Source organism: Scyliorhinus torazame, chromosome 16 (genome assembly GCF_047496885.1).
Source record: "Scyliorhinus torazame isolate Kashiwa2021f chromosome 16, sScyTor2.1, whole genome shotgun sequence".
Classification (NCBI taxonomy): domain Eukaryota; kingdom Metazoa; phylum Chordata; class Chondrichthyes; order Carcharhiniformes; family Scyliorhinidae; genus Scyliorhinus; species Scyliorhinus torazame.
In genome coordinates this window covers 20,165,997-20,186,389 of record NC_092722.1, presented here as the reverse complement: position 1 = coordinate 20,186,389, position 20,393 = coordinate 20,165,997, and the positions used below count along the sequence as shown (strand labels likewise).

Genomic DNA, 20,393 nt, shown 5'->3' with positions numbered 1-20,393 from the left:
ACCCCGACTAACCCTCTGATTCCCGCCATCTCCCCATTGCCGCACAACTACTCTAACCCCCTTGACTACCCCCGAGGACTCCAGTGACCACTCCCTCCAAGATCCGAGGACCATCTCTTCCACCTGCCATCTCATCCATCTGCTACCCTACCCCCTCGACCACCTCACCTAACCCATTCTACCCACATTACCACCCTATCCATTCAATCATTCATCCACTCACCCATTCACTAACATTCGTATTGGACCTTCAAAACTTACAATATTACAGCTAGTGTCCTGTCTCTCTCTCCAACCCCCCCCCCCCGCATTTTGATGCAGTTCCCCAATGGAGGAATTTCTGGTCAACCTGGGCTAGGAAGATGCGGTAAGAAACACGGAGTGGCATTAAATCTGGAAAATGTTCGAGTGGTGTGACAATCTGACGATAATTGACACTTCAGAAGATCTGGGCCATTAGGTTTCCCTTTGTTTACCTTCTCATTATTGAAAAGACTGTGGACCAGTGCATTTGTATAAATTCACCAAAATGACCTCAACATTTCAACATTCAATGCAGTTAGTGCATGTAATACAGAATGATGTCCATATTAACAACAAAACATGACCTTGCTGGATGATGTACATGTGAAACAAAGCAGCAGTGCTTCATCAACATTTTTCCAACGTGACCCCATTTTAATTCCCCACCATCATTTCAAGGGTAATTAAGGAGGCAATAGGTATTCACCTTGCCTGCGATGCCTAAATCTCATGAATCAATGTCATAAAAAAGCTCTTGAAAATTAACCTAACCCCAGATGCCAGCAAAAAAACAGCAGTAAAGCAGCATAGTAACATTCAGCATACAATTATTAACGTTCACTTGTATTACATCATATAATATGAAAATCTGTGTTTTAACGTACTTGCTAAAAATGTTACGATTTTTATATACGCATGTATAGTGGCACTCGGTGAATTGCCCTTACAGAGAGCCAGCACAGACACAAAGGTTGAATGCCTCATTATGTTCTGTAATTATTCTGTAACTCTGATCAGTTCAATTATGTAGGTTTCTGACAAGATCTCCATTTTGCTCGAGACAGAAGACTCCGTGAAGCCTCCTCTCCCCAACACACTTCTTCTCTCTCACTCAGCAGTGCAATTCCTTACCCCTTCACTCACCCAGCAGACCCTCTTCTCAATACCATCCTCCCCATCTCCCCCCCTGGGCCTGCAGGACCCATGGGGACTTTGATTCCACAGCTCCCTAGGGGAGATTTTCCAGGCTTTGGCCGCGATGGAGCTGACAGCAACCCAGAGGAGGCAGAGGCCAGAAAAAATTAAGAGGGCAAGATTCCATTGTCCAAAAGTCTGAATTTCACCACACAATAGAAATTTCACATCCCTGAATTTGGTATCTGGGCTTCTGTACTGAGCAATCAACATTCTTGTTTATATTCTGCATTTGCCTAGGATGTATGTGCATGATCTTTGGGTGAGAATAGGATCTGTCTTGCTGTTACTGGCACTCAGTAAGATAACTGCTAACAGTCCTATCAAGACGCACAAGTGACAAATGGGGAGGGATAGGAACATATGGCAGGGCAAGGTTTATAACTGGGGGAAGGGTAATTACGATGCGATTAGGCAAGAACTGGGGGGCATAAGACAGGAACTGTCAGGGATAGGCACAATTGACGTGTGGAGCTTGTTCAAGGAGCAAATACTACGTGTCCTTGATATGTATGTCCCTGTCAGGCAGGGAGGATATGGTTGAGTGAGGGAACCATGGTTTACAAAAGAGGTTGAATGACTTGTCAAGAGGAAGAAGAATGTATGGATGAGAAAACAGGTTCAGTTAGGGCACTTGAGGGATACAAGATAGCTAGGAAGGAGCTCAAGAAAGGGCTTAGGAGAGCTAGGAGGGGACATGAGAAGTCCTTGGCGGGTAGGATCAAGGAAAACCCCAAGGCTTTTTACACTTATGTGAGGAATAAAAGAATGACCAAGGTGAAGTTAGGGCCGGTCAAGGACAGTAGTGGGAACATGTGCATGGAGTCTGAAGATATAGGAGAGGCCCTAAATGAATACTTTTCTTCAGTGTTCACAAAGGAGAGGGGCCATGTTGTTGAGGAGGATAGTGCGATACAGGCTGGAGGAGGTAGATATTCGGAAGGAAGATGTGTTAGAAATTTTGAGAAGCCTGAGGATAGATAAGTCCCCTGGGCCTGATGGGGTATATCCTAGAATTCTTTGGGAGGTGAGGGATGAGATTGCAGAGTCTTTGGCTTTGATCTTTATGTCCTCACTGTCTACAGGAATAGTGCCAGAAGACTGGAGAGAGGCGAATGTTGTCCCCTTGTTCAAGAAAGGGAATAGGTATAACCCTGGGAATTATAGGCCGGTTAGTCTCACTTCAGTCATAGATAAATTATTGGAAAGGGTCTTGAGGGATAGGATTTATGATCATTTGGAAAGATACAGCTTAATCCAGGATAGTCAGCACGGATTTGTGAGGGGTAAGTCTTGCCTCACAAGTTTGATTGTATTCTTTGAGGAGGTAACTAAGTACATAGATGAAAGTAGAGCAGTTGATGTTGTATACATGGATTTTAGTAAGGCATTTGGTCAGGTGCCCCATGGTCGGCTCATGCAGAAAGTAAGGAGGCATGGCATAGAGGGAAATTTGGCCGATTGGATCAGTAACTGGCTATCACATAGAACATAGAGGGTGGTGGTAGATGGTAAATTTTCATCCTGAAGCCCAGTCACCAGCGGTGTACCAAAGGGATCAGTGCTGGGTCCTCTGCTATTTGTGATTTTTATCAATAACTTGGATAATGGAGTTGAAGGCTGGGTTAGTAAATTTGCTGATGACACCAAGATTGGTGGAGTAGTGGATAATGTGGAGGGCTGTTGTAGGCTGCAAAGAGACATTGATAGGTTGCAGAGCTGGGCTGAAAAGTGGCAGATGGAGTTTAACCCTGATAAGTGTGAGGTGATTCATTTTGGTAGGACAAATTTGAATGTGGATTACAGGGTTAACGGCAGGGTTCTGAAGAATGTGGAGGAGCAGAGAGATCTCGGAGTTCATGTCCCTAGATCTCTGAAAGTTGCCACCCAAGTGGATAGAGCCGTGAAGAAAACCTATTGTGTGTTAGCATTTATTAACAGGGGGATTGAGTTTAAGAGCCGTGAGGTTATGCTGCAACTGTACAAGACCATGGTTAGACCACATTTGTAGTATTGTGTGCAGTTCTGGTCACCTCTTTATAGGAAGGATGTGGAAGCATTGGAAAGGCTGCAAAGGAGATTTACCAGGATGCTACCTGGATTGGAGAGTAGGTCTTATGAGGAAAGGTTGAGGGAGCTAGGGCTTTTCTCATTGGAACGAAGGAGGATGAGAGGTGACTTAATTGAGGTGTATAAGATGATGAGAGGGATAGATAGAGTGGACGTTCAGCGATTTTTTTGGGAGTAGGTTAATTTGAATGATTGGGAGTAGGTTAATTTGATCTTAGTTTCAGACTAGTTCGGCACAACATCGTGGGCCGAAGGGCATGCACTGTGCTGTACAGTTCTATGTATGGAGGTTCTCACCAACGGAGCTTCAGCTTGGAGAACAATAGAGCCTAAACAATTCTTGGGATCTCCCTCTCATCTCAGCCTCTTGGGTTTCCAAAAACAGGTAAGTTCCACTGAGGTTAAGATTCCTCGCTCGACCCCGGGTCACTGTCCGTGCGGAGTTTGCACATTCTCCCCGTGTCTGCGTGGGTCTAACCCCAACAACACAAAGAAGATGTGCAGGGTAGGTGAATTGGCCCCTTAGTTGTGGCCAACAAAGCCAATTAATCCATCTGGAAAAATCGTTTCTTTCAGAAATTTTGTACCAACTTGTGCATCTCCAACATTCGGCACTGTATAGTACAGGTATAAAGTAAAACATGTCAGATAAATATATACTTAAAAAAACACACAATCTGCATCCCCAAGAACAGATTTCCTAGAAAGCAGGAATGCACACCAACACGGAGGACAAATTTAATCATTTTATCTCCTAAATGTTGCCATGAATTAGTGGGGCACAACTGTATATTACTGCACAGATGAAGCAAAATGCAGCTCTTAGCAGTTAATAGAAATTAAGTTATATACCTTAAAGGAAAGGACCCTTGGTAGATTATGGAATTGCTGTTCTGACTTTGAATGCTCGGTGTTCCCTCATCTACCCGTTATAATTACAGATATTTTAGGTTACATTATTAATTAGTGGCAGCAACACCATATTGAAATGAATTTAAATGGCCTTTGGTATCTTACTAATGCAGAGAGGACACATTATGGGTGATTGTTGCCAGTCACAATTTTTTGAACAGATGTATTTATAAAATAAGAGAAACAATGAAAAAGGGGCTCATCAATATGTTGCTTGTTAATTTATTTCAGCACTTTTAATCGTGCAGACAGCTGGATGTACTGTGTAAGAATCTTACAGCAGCAGGATTCCAGCTGTATGTATTCAAGTATATAAGAGCTAGGTTTCTCCTCCTCAAACAACCGTTTTAAACTAAGACATCAGCAGTGATCACAGTCTGTTCTATTTCATTTCCATTAATCTGTTATGTTTGTTTTCACTTCTAGGGCAGAAATCCATTTTAAACCAGATGTAAAAATTCACTGCAATATCCCTAATGGGTATCTTTAATAAACATGAGTTGATTCATTTTAGTTATATCATATTTGCACTCTTCAAAATGCTTTAGGAGGAGCTATGGGTACGCAATTGGTACCTACAAGTAATCTATTCACAAAAAATAAACCATTATTATTCACAGTTCCTATGGTGTTGCATGAAAAAAGCTGCATTACTTTCCCAACTGTGAAACTCTGATGCACGGTGTCTCCTCAATTCTATATACAATATAATATAAAATATCAACGGTTTATGGATTTTTCCATAATGGGCGAACTATATGGGAAGCCTTTCGCATCAGGATGTTTTATGGGATACCTTTTGTTCAGGATTTCTTTCAATAAGCTTTCTTACAGCCTTCAAAGATAGGTGTAGAAAGATTCTAACATTTACAACTTTTCTAGCATCAAGTCACTTGACACCAACCAGGAAGAGGTATCTTAACTAATTTCATTTCACCTCCAAAGTCCAGGGATACTGAAGCCACTTGTCATCACCCGACTGCAGCATGAGGTGAATTAGTTGTACTACACCAAGCACTGTACTTATACAGCAAGGTAACTGAGTAGGAAAAAGTTTAAGGCGGGGTGGGGGTGCTAACGAATTTGTAAGACCAGACTCGGTCACAGTCACCTTGGACACGTGCTGATTATTCCCCAGCGCAAAGGAAGGCCGGGCCCAGGAGAGGGGAGCGCGGGCCCAAGGGAAGACAAGGAAGGCCGGGGCCAGGAGAGGGGAAGCCGGGCCCTGGGAAGGGGAGGGGGGGGTCGGACACAGGGGAGGGCGGACCCAGGGGAGGGAAAGGTAGGCCAGGCCCAGGGGAAGGCAGGGGAGGGGCGGCGGCATGGCAGGGGAGGCCGGGCCCAGGGGAGTGCAGGGGAGGGGAGGGCCTAGGGGAGGGGAGGCTGGGCCCAGGGCGAGGAGACCGGGCCCAGGGCGCGGAGGCCGGGGCGCGGAGGCCGGGGACAGGGAGCGGAGGCCGGGGCCAGGGCGCGGAGGCCGGGGCGCGGAGGCCGGGGACAGGGAGCGGAGGCTGGGGCCAGGGCGCGGAGGCCGGGGCGCGGAGGCCGGGGCCAGGGCGCCGTGGCCAGGGCGCGGAGGCAGAGGCCGCGGCGCGGAGGCTGGGCCAGGGTGCAGAGACCAAGGCCAGGGCGTGGAGGCTGGGGAATGGAGAGAGAGAGGTGTGCGTTTGTATTTATGTGTTTGAGTACACGAGGGAGAGATAGTTATGAATTTGTCTTAGAATTAATAATAATAATCGCTTATTGCCACAAGTAGGCTTCAATGAAGTTACAGTGAAAAGCCCGTAGTTGCCACATTCCGATGCCTGTTCGGGGAGGCCGGTACGGGAATTGAACCCGAGCTGCTGGCCTTGTTCTGCATTACAAGCCAGCTGTTTAACCCACTGTGCTAAACCAGCCAATTAGGTGAGTGATAGCAGTGCCACAACGTGGTAAAGGCGGGAAGGGAGTCAGCCGGGGGGGGGGTCAGAGAGATCAAGGCCCCTAATAGGCCACCACCTTTTGGAAACCCAGTCTCTCAGTCAGGCACTGAGCGCCTTTAAATGAGGAATAGCCCCACAGATATGCAACCCTGACAGGGTTTTCTTTTTGGGATTTCTACATAGTGTCCACCCCCCCCCCCAAAGCTGGTGAGACGAGGCCCTTTAGTGGGTATTAATTGGGCGCCCATGAACTTTCCCACCTTGTACTTAATGAGTACAGAGTTGGAAAGCCAGTGGGGTCCCAACCCTGATTAAATGACCAGAACCACCAAACGCGACTTAAGGAAGGGCATCAATTCTGGTCATTCTTTTCCGAGGAATTATAGGATGGCAATCATGAATTGTAACTTTTGATTTTTTTTTCCTCCCTCAGGATACACATGCTAATGTAATCCGAATCATGCCCCCCACCCCTTTCCCCTCACCATTAAGAAATTTGCAAGACAGCAAACTACTTTGTCTGGAGAGAAGAGAGACAGCTTGCATCCGTATGGAGTAGAATGATCAAAAGCCCCATTGAAGTTAATTCAAAATCCTAAATCAAAACAGCAGTTTAAAACTATGGAAGAGTGCACTTGACTAGATAAACAGGATTATATTTGCCGATCTGCATTACAGAATTTTTCTTTTCACTGAAACATCTCTCAGCTCACTTGCACCTGTGCCATTCACAAGTCACCTGCTTAATTCACTCATGGAAACAAAATCGGTTAACGTATGGTTCACGTGGTAAACCTCCAGACTGCACTGTTATTTTGCCAATGATTCAACCAGTTCAAGTGGAAAATATGATGTAAATATATCCATATATTATTTCTGCACACACTTTCTACCAGTTTTTTTCCTTTTTAAATTCCAATGCTAACATTTACTATGAAAACTGTCCATGAATGTTTGTCGTGCAGCAATTAAAGGGCGATCAACGTTCATCCTCCACTTCCTTCCAGAATGTCTGTTTACTATTGGACAAGTCCCTAGCCATCTGCAACTCTATTGCAGATAATTATACTGACAGACTAGCTTTAACTAAAGCTTAAAAAATATATACTTCTATTCAATATTTTCAATTTTATATACAACAGTCCAGAACCGTTCCCCCCTAAACAAAAAGACCCCCAGCAAAGCCCACCCCCACACTCCCTCCTCCCCCACCCCCCTCCCCAACAACTAACGGTGACCATCTCTTTAAAGTACAGAATAAACAGCTGCCATCTCCAGTAGAACACCTCAATTGTCCCCCTCATGGTGTACTTGACCATCTCGAGGTATACAAAGTCCATTACATCCCCAGCCATACTGAGGCACTGGGCGGAGAAGCTGACTTCCACCCCATCAGCATCCGCCTTCGAGCAATCAACGGGGCCAGAATATCAGCCTCCGCCCTGTCTGCAGCTCCGGCAGGTCTGACACCCCAAATATAGCCCAGGGCTTCAGTTCAATTTGCAGAATTGCTAACATGGTGTTAAAGGAGACCCAGAACCTCATGAGCTTAGGACACGATCAGAACATGTGTACATGGTTAGCTGGTTTATCCTCCACTCCCCTAAACAACCTATTCATTCCAGACATAGTCAAACGGACACTATGCACTACCTTCAGCTGAATCAATCCTAATCTCGCACACAAAGACGTAGCATTCACCCTCCTCAGGGCCTCGCACCACACCCCTTCCTCCAAATCCAACCTCAACTCTTCCTCCCTCTGGATCTTAAACCCCTCCACCGACACTAGGTTCTCCGCCATAAGCCTTTCATAAAACCGAGTTACTCCCCTTCTCCATCCCTGCCAGCGACAAAACCCTCTCCATCAAAGAGGATGTCGGCACCACAGGGAATGTTGGAAAGACCTTCTTCGTGAAATTGCAAACCTGCAGATACCTAATTGTATCCAACTGCGAAAACCCAAATTTCTCCGACAACTCCTCCAAGCTCGCAAATTGCCTCTCCAAAAACAAATTCCTCATTACTTTCATCCCTTCTCCTCCCACCCCCTAAACCTGGTGTCCAATCTCGCCGGCTCAAACATATGGTTCTCACAAATCAGTGCCAGATTTGATACTGCCCCCAGTTTAAAGTGCTGGTGAAACTGTCTCCATACCTTCAGTGTGGAGACCATCACTGGGTTAGCTGAGATTTCCTTAGAGAAAACGGAAGCAAGGCTGACATAACGTACTTAACCCTGACCCCCTACATGAACCTGAGTCCATCTCCATCCATACTGCCTCAGGGTCCCCACACTTCCCCAGAACCTTGTCTGCATTCGCCGCTCAGTAATAATATATCACGCTTGGCAACGCCAAGCCCACTGCCGGTCCCTCAGAAGGACTGACTTCCTAATCCTAGCTACTTTACCTCCCCAAATAAAGGATAATATCAATCTCTCAACTCCCCCAAAGGAGGATTTCGGCAGGCAAAAACAGCAAAAACTGGAACAAAAACAGAAACCATGGTAAAACATTCACCTTCACTGGCTGAATTCTGCCCACCAAAGGCAGAGGGAGACTATCCCAACTCTGTAAGTCGTAGCTTTTTCATGATATGACGTTTACTTTTTACAGAAATAAAAACATCCAAATGTTCAAATCATTCATAAGCAGAGTAAATGCAGCTGGATAGACTTCAGTCAAGTGACTTATTCTAAAAGTGTACACATCCTCACGATCATCACTTCTCCATTATATACAGTTCACTTCTTTGTTTCATACAGTTGGCAGCCAATCAAGGCCATTATGTGGGCATCATCCCACCATCGCTGGTATTCAACCAGCAGTGGGTGGGGAGGTCGCCATGTGGGAAATTCAAACAGCAACATCTGAAGGCTGCATGTGAGCACCCAGGGGCGGGGGTCCCTCGTTCAAAGGTATTCGATGCCCGATCGAGGGACCCAGCATCAGAAATAGGGGGCTTGCTGACAGCCAATTTCCTGCCTTTTCGTCTGACCCCAAATCCTACCCCAGCTCCCCCCCCGCCCCCCCCCCCCCCCCCCCCCCCCCCCCCGCCCCAAGCCAATGACTCCTCCACTCACCCCCATCTGTTGCTCACTCACCCGTGTCTGGTCCTGGACCTCGGGTGGATGCATTGTGGCAGCTCCCCTGGTGGCGTTGACGGCAATGAGGAGCTGATTGCCTCTGGTTTTTAGGATGGCTAGTGGGCTCTCATAGAATTTATCATAGAATTTACAGTGCAGAAGGTGGCCATTCAGCCCATCGGGTCTGCACCGGCTCTTGGAAAGAGCACCCTACCCAAGGTCCACACCTCCACCCTATCCCCATAACCCAGTAACCCCACCCAACACTAAGGGCAATTTTGGACACTAAGGGCAATTTTTATCATGGCCAATCCACCTAACCTGCACATCTTTGGACTGTGGGAGGAAACCAGAGCACCCGGAGGAAACCCACGCACACACGGGGAGGATGTGCAGACTCCGCACAGACAGTAATCCAAGCCGGAATCAAACCTGGAACCCTGGAGCTGTGAAGCAATTGTGCTATCCACAATGCTACTGTGCTGCCCTTAAATTTAGAATATCCAATTTTTCCAATTAAGGGGCAATTTAACGAGGCCCAATCCACCTACCCTGCACATCTTTGGGTTGTGGGGGCGAAACCCACGCAAATACGGGGAGGACGTGCAAACTCCACACAGTGAACCAGAGCCGGGATCGAACCTGGACTTTGGCGCCGTGAGGCAACAGGGCCAACCCACTGCGCCACTGTGCTGCCCCTTAAAGCTGGTGGGCTAATACGAAGCCCTCCAGCACTGAAGAAGCAGAAGTTTTCCTTTTCAGGAGGCCGAAAAGTAGCTTCAAAATTTGCAGAATGACCTCTCTCCAACTTTAAAAAAACCTTTAAATGGAGAAATTTCTTCAGCAGTTGTGGCACCATCATGGTGGAGAAAGCACTCACAGAAAAGCCTTTTGCGGCAACAAATACAACAGCCTTCAGCTATTGTTAAATGCTGCTCGCCACTTGTGATCTTGTCACAGGGAAAATGATCCACGATTGGCATGGAGCCAGCAAAAAAATGCACCCACCCCCCTCCTGTGTGTCTGACCTATCACCCTGACTTTCAATCGTTTATCACGGCAATGCATATGGCCACACTGACATTGTCTATGTCATGCAAACATGTCTTGTTTTCAGCCACTGTGGGCCACTGAAATTCCCTTTCCCAAACCCTTCCATGTTTCCTTCTCCAAGACTCTATTTGAAACACACTTCTTTTCCAAATTTTTTTGGATACTTGAGTTCCTGTTCTTGTCTGCTTTGAACATGGACAGTCGCTCATCATATAATAATCTTTTATTGTCCACAAGTATGAAGTTACTGAGAAAAAACCCTGGTCGCCACATTCCGGCGCCTGTTCGGGAAGGCTGGTACGGGAATTGAACCTGCGCTGCTGGTCTTGTTTTGCATTACAAACCAGCTGTCTAGTTCACTGAGCTAAACCAGCCCTATCATGTCTGTGTTTTACATCGTTGGAAGTTTCTCTAAATTGAAAGTATTATATAAATGAAAGTTACTGTTGATTTGACATTTACTGGGCAGGACAAGAAGAAAGGACACTTGACCGAAGTACTGGCAAGCTGCTGGATTGCACCCGACAACAGGGTACTTTCAGGAAAAACAACTGGAAAATGCCCTTTATTCAGGGTTAGCTCATTGCTGTTACAGCTGCAAGTACAAAATGATTCAATTGAACTTGTATTCCATAGCACTTTTAACATAGTAAATGTCCCAAGGTGCGTCACAGAAGCATTGGATGTGATTTTGTGGCCACTTTGCCCTCGAGCAAGAGCACAGCATGGGCAGTAAATCCCGGGATACGCCTTTCGTGAGCTTCCCAGCAGCCTTCATGCCTCGCGGGATCGACCCAAGTCCCGCGAGGTGTGGAATCAGAATCACGACCAAAAGGGGCATGACCAAACGCCTAAGTGGGGTTTAAACCTACTTAGGTGAGCTTACCCAGGATCTAGTGGCCTCCCGGGAACTACCAGCCCCCCCAGAGAGGCTCCAGTCGGGCGCTGTTCAGTACTGGTCCACACAAACGTTGACCAGGCAGAACGGCACCCAGAGGGGTTTGCGGGCCATCGGAGACCCCTGAGTGGTCAGGAATAGTGCAGGGTGGCTCCCTTGCTCTCCCCCTGGAACGCACGCATCTTGGAATTACCCAGCTGGCACCTTGGCACTGCCACCCTGCACTTCCAAAGTTTAATGCCTTTGCAGCTAAAGGCACAGTTACCAATCTTGAAACAATTTAAATTGGGGATGTGCAAGAGACTATAATTTGAGGAGTGCAGATATCTCCAAGGGATGGAAGATGCTACAGAGATAGGGAGGGGAGGGCTTTGAAAACAAGGATGAGAATTTTTAAATTGAGCCAGTGCTTAACTGGGAGTCATTGCAGGCCAGCGAGCATGCCAATGGACGATCTGAACTTTTTGGAGACTGGAAGGAAGGAGGCTGGAGTGTTGCAATAGTAAAATCTAAAATATCAAAGGCATGGATGGAAATTTCAGCAGAGGATGAACTAAGGCAGGGGCAGATTCAGGCTTTGCTATGGAGTTGGAAATAGACGGTCTTAACAGCAAAGAATGGAGTTAGTATAAATTTTTAGTTTTTTGATTTAATAAAGTAATTGCCAATAAAAAACATATACAAATACCAAAATCTATCACCAGTCTATCGGTGCAAATCATAGATTATCATAGAATTGACAGTGCAGAAATCATAGCATCATGTCTCAGCTTTCGATTATTTTGGTTCAGTGTAGCTTCATGTCTCAGCTTTCTCACTCGTTCAACACTGACAAGACCATCAACAATAAAAAGTTGTTGTAGAGGGCTAACCAATGACTGAATCTTCCACTGGTTTGATCTGTTTTACTGAGAGGTCCTTTGACTAACAAGGGTGCAGATGTCAGAGATTTAATCAGTGGCTATAGGTGAAGCAACAAACTATCATGTTTTTTTTCAGCTGCCATTACAGTACAAAGAAATAACAGATTTCAGACTGCAAGGAGCACGGTATTACACCTAAATGAGGTGTTACAGACTCAAGTAAATATTGAGATTAATTTAATGAGATCTTAAACTAAGAATAATGCATCATCATGTCGGAGTTCCCCCAAGGAGAGGGAGACTTGAGATCATATTTATTAAAATGAAACCCCATTGAGTGCTCACAGGTGTCACAAAGAAAATCAAAATGTAAATTTTATCTGTGAGCAATATTATGGAAATAAAGATGGAGAAATATGAAGCGATAAATGTGCAGTATAGAGGCTGAAAGCAAATTAATACGAAAGGCTCCAAGAAGCATGCCACACACACTCTTATGCAAATGAACAGCAGAAATAAGACATTATAAGCATACCATAGAATTTACAGTGCAGAAGGAGGACATTTGGCCCATCGAGTCTGCACCAGCCCTTGGAAAGAGCACCCTATTTGAGCCCACACCTCCACCCTATCCCCGTAACTCAGTAACCCTTTCTAACCTTTTTGGACACTAACGGTAATTTAGCCTGGCTAATCTACCTAACCTGCACAATCTTTGGGAGGAAACCGGAGCACCCGGAGGAAACCCACGCAGACATGGGAGAACATGCAAAGGGCTTAAATTGGTCGGTGCAGACTCGATGGGTTCGAATGGGCCTCCTTCTGCACTGTATGTTCTATGTTCAATGTTCTGCACAGACAGTGACCCAAGCCTGGAATCGAACTTGGGACCCTGGAGCGGTGAAGCAACTGTGCTACCGTGCCGCCCTATATAGCTCGGCTACAGTACTACTAATGTTTAAAAAAAACTATCATATCTAACAGCTTTAGTGTTTATATATTCTACCTACATATAACCAAATTAATTTTAATTTTTACAAAAGTTTATTCTTTCAGCAAACTTGATGAATTAAATTGTTTGCTTTGGCGCATGGTACCACGAAATGTAATATTTAGTGAAATAAATGCACAATTTCAAAGCTCCCAAAAGGCAATGAGTAATGACCAGTTTAAAAATCTCAAAGCTATACATATGTATGTACTCACTCATCATCCGGTGTGAGTTGCACAGGTTCACTTGTAAACTGAGTGTCGAAGTTTTCCAAACCATAGTCATCCGTGATCTGTGGTTTAAATGGAGGAGTCACCTGCTTCTTCTCCAACTGAGAAAAAAAACACGAGTAAGTCATAGTTGGGCACACAGATCAGAGGAAGGTGGAAAATTCAAAATATACAAGTTACAATACAAAATACTCGTGGAGGCCAGGGAAGTTCAATTTCAACAGTTTTGACGAACAATGTAAACAGATCTGGCATCTTCTCCATTGGAAAAAAGAACAAATAAAGGTCAAGTATGAGAAAAGGCAACAACTCATCAGTGTTGTCCCTTCAGTTTTCTAACTATTCACCATGCTCTCCAGCAGAATTAATTTGTTGCATTACTGTGCACGGATACTTTAAAGTAAGCACTGACAAGCATTATTTTGCTTATTATTTGGAGTTAAGGGATATGGCAGTGAAGTGAACAAATGCCCAGAAAATTGACCAAATAGCTAGTTGTTCTAAAGCCCAAAGTCAAGTGTATTTTTAAAAAATATACATTTTTATTGGCATTTTCAACTTTAGCAGTATAACAGTTTGCCGTGTAAGGCACATGGGCTGGATTCTCCGTTATTGGGACCATGTCCCCACGCCAAAACTGTGGAGTTTCACGCCAGAAAAATTGCCGTTAAAGGGCCACATATTCCTAGCCCTGAAGTGGGCTAGCAGGGACCCGGCGTAAATCTAGCAGCTTTTGCTGCAGATATGGGCTCCCGCACTTCTGGGTCAGAGGCTGCGGATGCCCACGGCGGCAGCCTCGCCATGCTCCATGGCGGACTCGGACTGCAAAGCTGGTCCCTGAAAATAGACACCCCGATCGGCCATGCGCCCGACCCTGTCCGCCCGCACAAACATTTCCCGGCCGCATATAAGGCCCCCACTGCCCTCCGTTTGGCCCACCCGCGACTGAGTCTACAGCCGCCACGCCAGTTTCCCGACCGGCTGGACCACATTAGATCCACACCGTCAGGACTTCGGCCCGGTCGGGGGCGGAGAATGGCGGAGTGAGCCTCCAGCAATGGCCCCAGGTAGGTCCTTGGCGGCGCAGCATTTTTGGAGAGTACGCCGCTTTTCGGGGCCCGCAGAATCGGGAACCGGTGCCGGTCCTGATTCCGTGCGGGGAAATGGATTGTCCCGCCCCCGCGCTGGCCGCGGATTTTGGCGTCAGCGTGCAGAGAATCCAGCCCCTGGTATTTACAAAGTAACAGCTCCAGTGTGTCTGATATTTACAAGCCAGTTCATGTCCTTTATACAACAACTTTTACAAGCGGTCCCCCCCTCCCTTCCCCTCTTGGAGGCATGTTCCGTCTCCCTCCCCCTTATTTCCCCCTGCTGGGGTATTTTTATTTTTTGTTGGTTTGCATTGGGGGAGGGGGTGATCTATTGCCCTTCCCCTCCTCCCTTTGTCCCCCATGCATCGTTTCCTGCCGTCTTTGGGAACTCCCTTCCTCTGCCCCTGTCTCTTATACGTGTCCTCCCTCATCTTTCTCTCTCTCTCTTCCTCCCCCACTTCCTATTCGCTGTTTGCCTCGAATAGGTCTTGGAACAGGCTGATGAGTAGCCCCACGCTTTCTGGAAGCCCTCGTCTGATCCTCGGATAATTTACGATCTTCTCCAGGTGGAGTAATTCTGCTAGGTCTGCTGGCCAGTCTGCAGCTGTGGGTAGTGCTGCTGATCGCCAGTCGAGCAGGATTCTCCGGCGTGTGATTAAGGATGCAAAAAGCCATGGCTCCGGCCCTCTTCCCCATAGAAGAGGGCCGGATACCCCGAAGACTGCCACTTTCAGGCACGGCTCCACCCTCACTCACAGCCTTGGACATTGCCTTGAAGAAGGCTGTCCCAATCTCAACAAGTCTGGGGCATGTCCAGAACATGTGGGAATGGTTGGTCGGGCCTCCATTTACATTTGTCCTCCACCTTCGGGAAGAACCTGCTCATTCGAGTTCTGGTCAGGTAGGATCTGTGCACCACTTTAAACTGCAAATGGCTTAGCCTAGCACAGGACGAGGTAGAGTTGGCCCTGCACAGTGCTTTGCTCCAGAGTCCGCACCCCAGTTCCGTTCCCCTGTTCGTCCTCCCATTTCCATTTAGTTTCGTCCAGTAGTAGTTTTTGCCCTGTCTAGTAACTGTCTAGTCCTGGGGTACCTTGCTGTCTCCTTACAGAGAAAGTGTTTAATTTGGATGTGCCTCAGTTCCTGTACCATCGGTAGGTCCAGGCCGACTGTTAGCTTGTCTAAGGTCGCGAGTCCAACCACTATGTAGAGGTCCTTAATCATTAATGTCCCCCCGTCCTGTCTCCACTTTGTAAAGGTGGCGTCGAGCATGGCCAGTGGGAATTAGTGGTTGCCGCAGATGGGGGCCATGGAGTACATCTCGGTTAGACTGAAATGTTACCTCATTTGATTCCACGTCTTCAATGTGGCTACACCACTGGGTTTGATGTGTGCTTTGCTGGGGGGGATGAGAGCGCTACCATGACGAGTGTTCGGAGGGGTCGTTCATTTTCACGACTCCTCCAGCCTCACCCATTCCATGGCTGGCTCTCAAACCCTCTTACCTGTGGCCGCCTAGTGGTAGTACTGTAGGTTTGGTAAGGCTAGACCGCCCATGTTTTCCCTCCTTGGCAGCGTTGACTTAGGGATCCTCTGGTTCTTAACCCCCCACATTTTGTCTATTTTGTAGAAATAGGCCTTGGGGATGAAGATTTGTATAGATCTCAACAGGAAAAGGAACCTCAGCAGTACGTTCATTTTGATTGCAGCGCCATCTTGTTTCCTCAGCCTGTTCCTCCCCTGCCAAGGCCTGTACGATACCGAGCTAAATTTTTCCTTTTCTGTTCCTTTTGTGTCCCTTTCCCCTGTCGAGGACCTTCCTCTCCTGTGTTGCCACTTTTTTCCCCAGTCCGTCGATTGCCTTCTGCATGATGGCCATCGCCTCCGCTACCGCCACCTTGAACGCCACCTGGATTTCTCTCTTGATTGCCTCCTTCATGGCGGTCAGCTCCTTCATCAGGAAACCTTTCCATCCGCCCCCAGGTGGTGATGGTGGTGGTGGTGGTGGGGGGGGGGGGGGGGGGGGGGGGGGGGGGGCTGATGCTCAGGTCGTTGTCCGCCCCTCTCTCCTGGGTGGTTGGGGCCACTTCGCCTTGTGGGTCTGCTATCTCGTCCGCCTGCTGGTCATTGCACTTTCTGCCGCTTCTTCCCGCCGCTTCTGCCATCTCTTCGGCCCCTCGAGCTCCTGTTCGCTGGCATCTTTCCTCGGTTATTCTCCTTAAGTTGAGGGATTTCTCTCCTTGAAATTTGGGAAAAATTCAACTAAAAGTGCCTTTTTTGTCCCGGTTCGGATGACAGCCACCTGATGTGCGTCCTCTCAGCACATCACCGTCAGCAGAAGTCTAGCCAAGTGTGTTAATACACTTGTAAATATTAAGGACAGTTTACTAAACTGCAGACTGAACATTGCTCAGTGCCTTTTTCTCTCATTAAATTGTATCCCTAAATGGAGTATCTTTTAAAAAAAATAGAAAAATCAACTTGCTTTGCTTTCAGCGTATGTTCACATTGTCTATGCTTTACAATTGCATCTTTGTTCCACTTCTTGGCAATATTTAGAGAATTGTTGTTTGACAATGAAAGTGTATATAGGTATATAGAAAATACAGCACAGAACAGGCCCTTCGGCCCACGATGTTGTGCCGAACCTTTGTCCTAGATTAATCATAGATTATCATTGAATTTACAGTGCAGAAGGAGGCCATTCGGCCCCTTGAGTCTGCATCGGCTCTTGGAAAGAGCACCCCACCCAAACTCAACACCTCCACCCAACACCAAGGGCAATTTGGACATTAAGGGCAATTTATCATTGGCCAATTCACCTAACCCGCACATCTTTGGACTGTGGGAGGAAACCGGAGCACCCGGAGGAAAACCCACGCAGACACGGGGAGGATGTGCAGACTCCGCACAGACAGTGACCCAAGCCGGAATCGAACCTGGGACCCTGGAGCTGTGAAGCAATTGTGCTATCCACAATGCTACCGTGCTGCCCCAAATTACTGTACAATTACTGTCCAACACAAATGGGGACAATTTCAGCAAATTGTGTTTAATCATTTGATCATTTTGTATAGTTTCATTTTATTATTTGAAATTTCTTTTCCAATTATAATTTCTCACCTCCATCAATTTTTTCCTTTGACCAATGAAGAGAAAATTCAAACTCTAACTTATAAATTTAATCCAATGATTCGCTTCCTTCAGATTATCAAATTAATTTGAGGAAGGTTGACACCACTGCAAGGCATCTACGGTCTATTGGGAGATTAGGATTTGATTGACACACAGACTTCTTCAAAGTCAAGTTCTAAAAGTGACAATATCAGCATAATGTATTAGTGAGTGATTCCTTTCAGCGTGACTGCCAATACAACTTGTGTAATATTGTGTTAAAAGTTGGAGAAAATTAAGATAAAAAAATGAAACTGAGATAAAAGAAAATAAAACATGGAGATGTCTGAAAAGATGTTGAGATGTGAATTAGCATATCAGTGTGAATAGCAAGTACTTACCTAGGCTGGCTAGAGGAACGCAATGGGAGTATAGAAAAAGTAACTTCAGAGTGGAGAAATCAGGAAATTGGGCACGTTTATGCCAGAAGCCGCAGGGTGGATAACATCAAAGGGAAATTTAGTATATCCATAGCACAATGACTAGGGAAAAAGGAAGACAACCACAGACACAGCTACTATCACACACCCAGCTGAAGAAACAGCCTCCCGAAAATAATTTATTGTTAAAACAGGCAGCTGGTTCAGAGCAAATCCTGAACTGAGCAGGTTTTGCCTTGAAAATCTGAAACTGAAAATGGTTTTCCAAAAAGTGGCCACATAACCTGTGCATGGTAATTATTTGCTGGATTTAGCTTGTACAGTTTCATAATATTGGATGTTGTTTTGGAATAAAGGGAATGTTGGTAGTTGGGAACCAAGAGGTAACATGTAATACCATGTTATAGCCATCAGTGTACTTAAGTGTTATAGTGTATTATAGTCCACCTTGTCATGCTTTTTTTTGCCTTTTCAGAAAAATTTGTGGTAACTAGACTACAAAAAGGTTGTCAAAAATGTGTTAGAAATGAATCTTCTTCGGGCGGCACGGTGGCGCAGTGGTTAGCACTGAGATCCCAGGTTTGATCTTGGCTCTGGGGCACTGTCCGTTTGGAGTTTGCACATTCTCCCTGTGTCTGCATGGGTCTCGCCCTCACAACCCAAAGATGTGCAAGGTAGGTGGACTGGCCATGTTAAATTGCCCTCTTAATTGGGAAAAATAAATAACTGGATACTCTAAATTAAAGAAAAAATCTTCTTTAATATATAATAATAACTAAGTTTAAAATACAGTATGAAACCTAAGAAGAAGCCTTTGGGTACTGCACAATAAATGAAAACGAACGGCAATGTATATAATTTTGAAAATGCCAATAAAAGATTTTTTTTAAAAATTACAGTATGCACTCAAAACGATAGCAGCTAGCTGAACATCAAAATAAGAATAACTGAAAACAATCAGAACTAATGGCAGTTAAATCCGAATATACACAGGGAAGAACTAATGACGTCACAGCACTTATTGATGATATCAGCAATGGATTTAAATGAGAATATGTATAATCTATAACTATTGTTCATACAACAACTAGACTATTCATCATTGATTCACATTTTTCTCTCAGTATACTAAATTGAAAATATTCAACACTAAGTGTTCCAAGTTACCCGTCTCAGTTTTGGGATACGCACGCATTTAACATCTGCGGGGTTCTTAACAATAGGAAATTTATTTTGATCTTTAAAAGTCAACTTTGGGAGTTTTAACAACATAATATTTTTAATGTTCATGTCTACAACATGGTGCTTTTTAGTATATGGGAATTTAATGAAAAGCAAGTGCAACAAAGGTAGATTATGATTTGTTACCTGGAAATTTGGATAGCAACATATAAATACATTTCAGAGTGCAATTCATGCTTCAGCAACGTTCTGCATCTATATTTAATGGTGCAAATGTGGATCGTTCAACAACCATTAAACATACGCTTAGACTTCAATGTACACATGTTAAAGTTATCAAATCGCAGCAAGCTTGACGGGCCAAATGGCCGACACTCCTGCTCCTATTTCATATATTTTAAAAGTTCCAGTCAATGATCAGGCTTGCTCATGGCTGGAGGATGCATGGTATAACCGTTGGCATTCTGTAAGGATTTTTAGCAGATATGCTATTTTGTTACTGCAGCTTTGCAAAAATTGTGTGCCAGGAACCTACAAAACTCATCATTCTTCTGGCTGACTGACCATTACCAGCTACCACTGGGTCTTGGAACTCAAGATAGAACTTGTCCTGCGGCGCTGAGGACCCGGGGTCGAATCCCGGCCCTGGGTCACTGTCCGTGTGTGCGTGGGTTTCCTCCGGGTGCTCCGGTTTCCTCCCACAGTCTAAAGATTGCGGGTTTAGGTGGATTGGCTATGTTAAATTGCCCTTAGTGTCCAAACAAAAGGTTAATTGGGGTTACTGGGTTAAGGGATGGGCTGGAGGAGGTGTGTGCTTGAGTGGGGTGCTCTTTCCAAGGGCCGGTGCAGACTCGATGGGCTGAATGGCCTCTTCTGCACTGTAAATTCTATGATTCGCCCCGTGTCTGCATGGGTTTCACCCCCACAACTCAAAGATGTGCTGGTTAGGTGGATAGGCCATGCTAAATTGCCCCTTTAGTGGAAAAAAAAATAACTCAAGATTTATTTAAAAAAAAGTTAAAACATTTTTAAGTTGTCAGTTTGTAGACTTTATCTGATTTTGTGAAAAAGGCAACTTTTCGATAATTAAAGGCCCAGTGGATTTTTGTGCAAATAAATATAATCTGCACCTTAGTATCAAAAAAAAATACTTCACAGCAAAATTTTTGAGTGTTACTTAATAATAAAAGGCAACACGGTGACACAGTAGTTAGCACTGCTGCCTCACAGTACCAGAGACCCGGGTTCAATCTGGCTAATGGTGACTGTATGGAATTTGAATATTCTCCCAGTGACTGCGTGAGTTTCTTCAGGTGCTCTGG

General features: G+C 45.6%; 1 protein-coding gene across 4 annotated transcripts in view; it reads right to left on the bottom strand.

The window, feature by feature from the left end:
• Positions 1–20,393, bottom strand: part of prkcz (protein kinase C, zeta) — a 741,785-nt gene that overhangs the window by 40,701 nt on the left and 680,691 nt on the right. For all 4 annotated transcript variants that reach the window (XM_072478045.1, XM_072478050.1, XM_072478049.1 and 1 more), the window contains one exon: positions 13,230–13,345. In XM_072478045.1, coding sequence (XP_072334146.1) covers positions 13,230–13,345 — 116 coding nt within the window. The remainder of the gene's footprint in view (positions 1–13,229; positions 13,346–20,393) is intronic.